Source organism: Drosophila grimshawi, unplaced genomic scaffold (genome assembly GCF_018153295.1).
Source record: "Drosophila grimshawi isolate 15287-2541.00 unplaced genomic scaffold, ASM1815329v1 contig_366, whole genome shotgun sequence".
NCBI lineage: Eukaryota > Metazoa > Arthropoda > Insecta > Diptera > Drosophilidae > Drosophila > Drosophila grimshawi.
Window position 1 is genome coordinate 1 of NW_025063158.1, and position 2,723 is coordinate 2,723.

Here is a 2,723-nt window from a genome sequence, read left to right on the forward strand (position 1 = left end):
GTATTAGATTTAGTGTAATAACTATATAACCAATAAGTCTGAGCATAAAATGTTAGCCATAAGCTATGAACATTAAATATACGTAGTCAGTTAAAATGACGGCTTAAGTTTTGTAAATGGAGGAGGGGACCAAAAATGTTCTTGGGATAAGATGTGATCTTTGATATTAAAAGGATGGGGCATTAACTTTATATAATTTCCCCCACAGGAAAGGCGCAGAACTACGGCAATAACAGCGAGCCAAAGTTGGACGTCGAAGTTAACGTATTTCTTTTCTTTTAAAAAATTGTTACTAATGTCTATTATCATTATCAAGTAATCAGCTGTTTAATAGTGATGTGTAGATTTGATTAGTGTTGTGTTATTGTTCGATCAGCGGGCATTGGGCGACCCACCCCTAATGGAGTACTGGCTGGCCGGAGCTGCTTCATTAGGACAAACCGACTCGTAACAGCAGACAGCAAACATGGCTAGCAAGGCAATTAAGATACTTATAATAGGCGAAAGTCAAGTTGGCAAATCCAGGCAAGCAATTAGCTAAATTCCAAATGTATATTATTGTTATTGCGTAATCATCATGAACACACACACACGCACACGCAAATACAGTGACTCACAGCTGATTAGGACCAGTGTCCAGCAAAAAATTTAAAGTGCTATAAGGTTTAAACAAAGAAACATAGGCAAAATGTTAAAATGCCAATTTGTTTCATGTTATATCACGTTTGAAAAGGAAACTGTATACGAAACACATGCGAAGAAGACTCCTAAACAGAGAATGGCTCTGCAATAACTGACTGAGTCACTTGTGAGCTTTGCCTTGTCTATTTTGCATCCTGATCGAAAGTATTTTTGTTCCTTTTGTTTTGCAGTCTCCTTTGTCGATTCGTTGACAATTATTACGAGGACAACAAAAAGTCCACAGTTGCCATAGACTGTAAGTGCGCCGAAATATGTGTAGATGGTACAGAATACAAGGTGGCACTGTGGGACACAGCTGGCGCCGAACAATATCGCACCTTATCACCCAATTTCTATCGCAACGCGCACGGCGCCATTCTCGTCTACGACAGCACCAGGCGGGAGACTCTCGTCAAACTGAAGCAGTGGTTCGAAGATCTGGAGACTTTTTGCCACAATCCCAACATTGCCATCATGGTCGTTGGCAGCAAAATCGATGAGAAACGTGTTGTGGATAGTGAGGAGGGTCGCAAAGTTGCACGCGATCATGGCGCACTCTTCATCGAGACATCGGCCAAATGCGATCTGTTTGTCAAAGATGCGTTCAATCAAATTGTCAAAAAGGTGCCCAACTTTTAAATAATACTTCGAGTAAAAGCTGACTAATATTTGTTATTTTTATTTTTTAGATTGTTTCGTCGGAACATTTTGACAACCGCACTTCCCCCAACGTGGTGACTTTAGATAAGAAGAAAGGCAGCGATTCAAGTCCTTCTGCTCCTGCTTCTCCTTCTTGCTTTTCATGCTAACGCTGCTAACGCTGGCTGCTGCGGCTCAAACTGCACTTAACATCACGTGCATACATATTAAGACTAACTGTATGCTATTTATATTAAGCCACGCAGGGCACCAAATCAAGCATGTTAACAACTCATAAACAATTAAATGTCTTTGCTGCTGCTGCCAACAGCTGTATTTAACTTCATCTACCATACTTGGTACGACTCATTAATAAAGATCAGGTTGCGGGAGGTGCCTGCACCAGTGGCGCAAATTAGGTTGTTGCATTGTCTAAATTGAATACAAACAAAAAATTGCCGCATACTTTTGGGGGATTTCGATTTTTTTATCAAACTGCATTCAAGGATTATGGCGTCATCTAAACAGCGAAAAACTTTTTGATGGAATTAGTTATCATTCAAATCAGAAAATACGTTTTTTTATCTAGGCATTTAGGGCTCAAATAAAATGCATCGCATAATGCTTTAAATGTTACTATATTAATGATGAAGTTCCATTGCAAACCAGAGGGTTTACGTATAGTAAAAATAGAAGTTGAATAAGCTAAGCTGCACATATACAATCTGCTACAGGGAACGTCGAAACAGATAACGCAAAAGTTGACCAGTCAAGGAAAATATGTAACCGCGGCTGCCATATGTTGTGGGCCATAATAAGACAATAATTATACATTGTATTATAGTATTGTATGTGTTCTATAAACTGTGCTTTTTTTTTGTTATGCATATCGAATGGGAGCCTATTTTATTCGGCACTGAAACAACAAAACAATTTTGTATTCAAATGCAACTCGGCTGCTCTTGTGCTTCGCACTAATTAGACCGCATCCGGGAATAACCTGTTCATAAGCTGGCAATAGACAGCGCCTATTTGCGGAGAAATTCTCGTAAAATTTTTTTGTTGTTTCTACCTTTCATTTAAATGGCGACAAATTCTTCGATACATTTTTCGACTGCACGTTATTGGGATCCATTTGCTATTATTTCTCTGGATTTACAAAATTATCAGTGTTCGTCTGCACCGTTCAGCTTGCAAAGTCAAAGTACTGAGCATAAAATAAAAAACTCAAACTGCGGAGCCTACTACTTTGAAGTAAAAATAAATAAATAAGAAATAAACTCAATGGCAGCCACAGGTTTCATTGGATCACATCACAGGACAATGTGCGCATTTCAAGTGTTTTAGCTGCTGTTCTTTTGCTATCTTATATAATCAGTTTTAGTCTCTTTGCTCAATGCGAG

General features: G+C 38.8%; 1 protein-coding gene across 1 annotated transcript; it reads left to right on the forward strand.

The window, feature by feature from the left end:
* The first annotated feature begins 408 nt into the window (after window positions 1-408).
* Window positions 409-1,605, forward strand: LOC122322546 (ras-related protein Rab-18-like). The gene is made up of 3 exons (XM_043215270.1): window positions 409-525; window positions 873-1,305; window positions 1,371-1,605. The coding sequence occupies exons 1-3, from the start codon at window positions 467-469 to the stop codon at window positions 1,488-1,490; spliced, it is 612 nt and encodes a 203-aa protein (XP_043071205.1). The 5' UTR covers window positions 409-466; the 3' UTR covers window positions 1,491-1,605.
* Window positions 1,606-2,723: the final 1,118 nt, after the last annotated feature.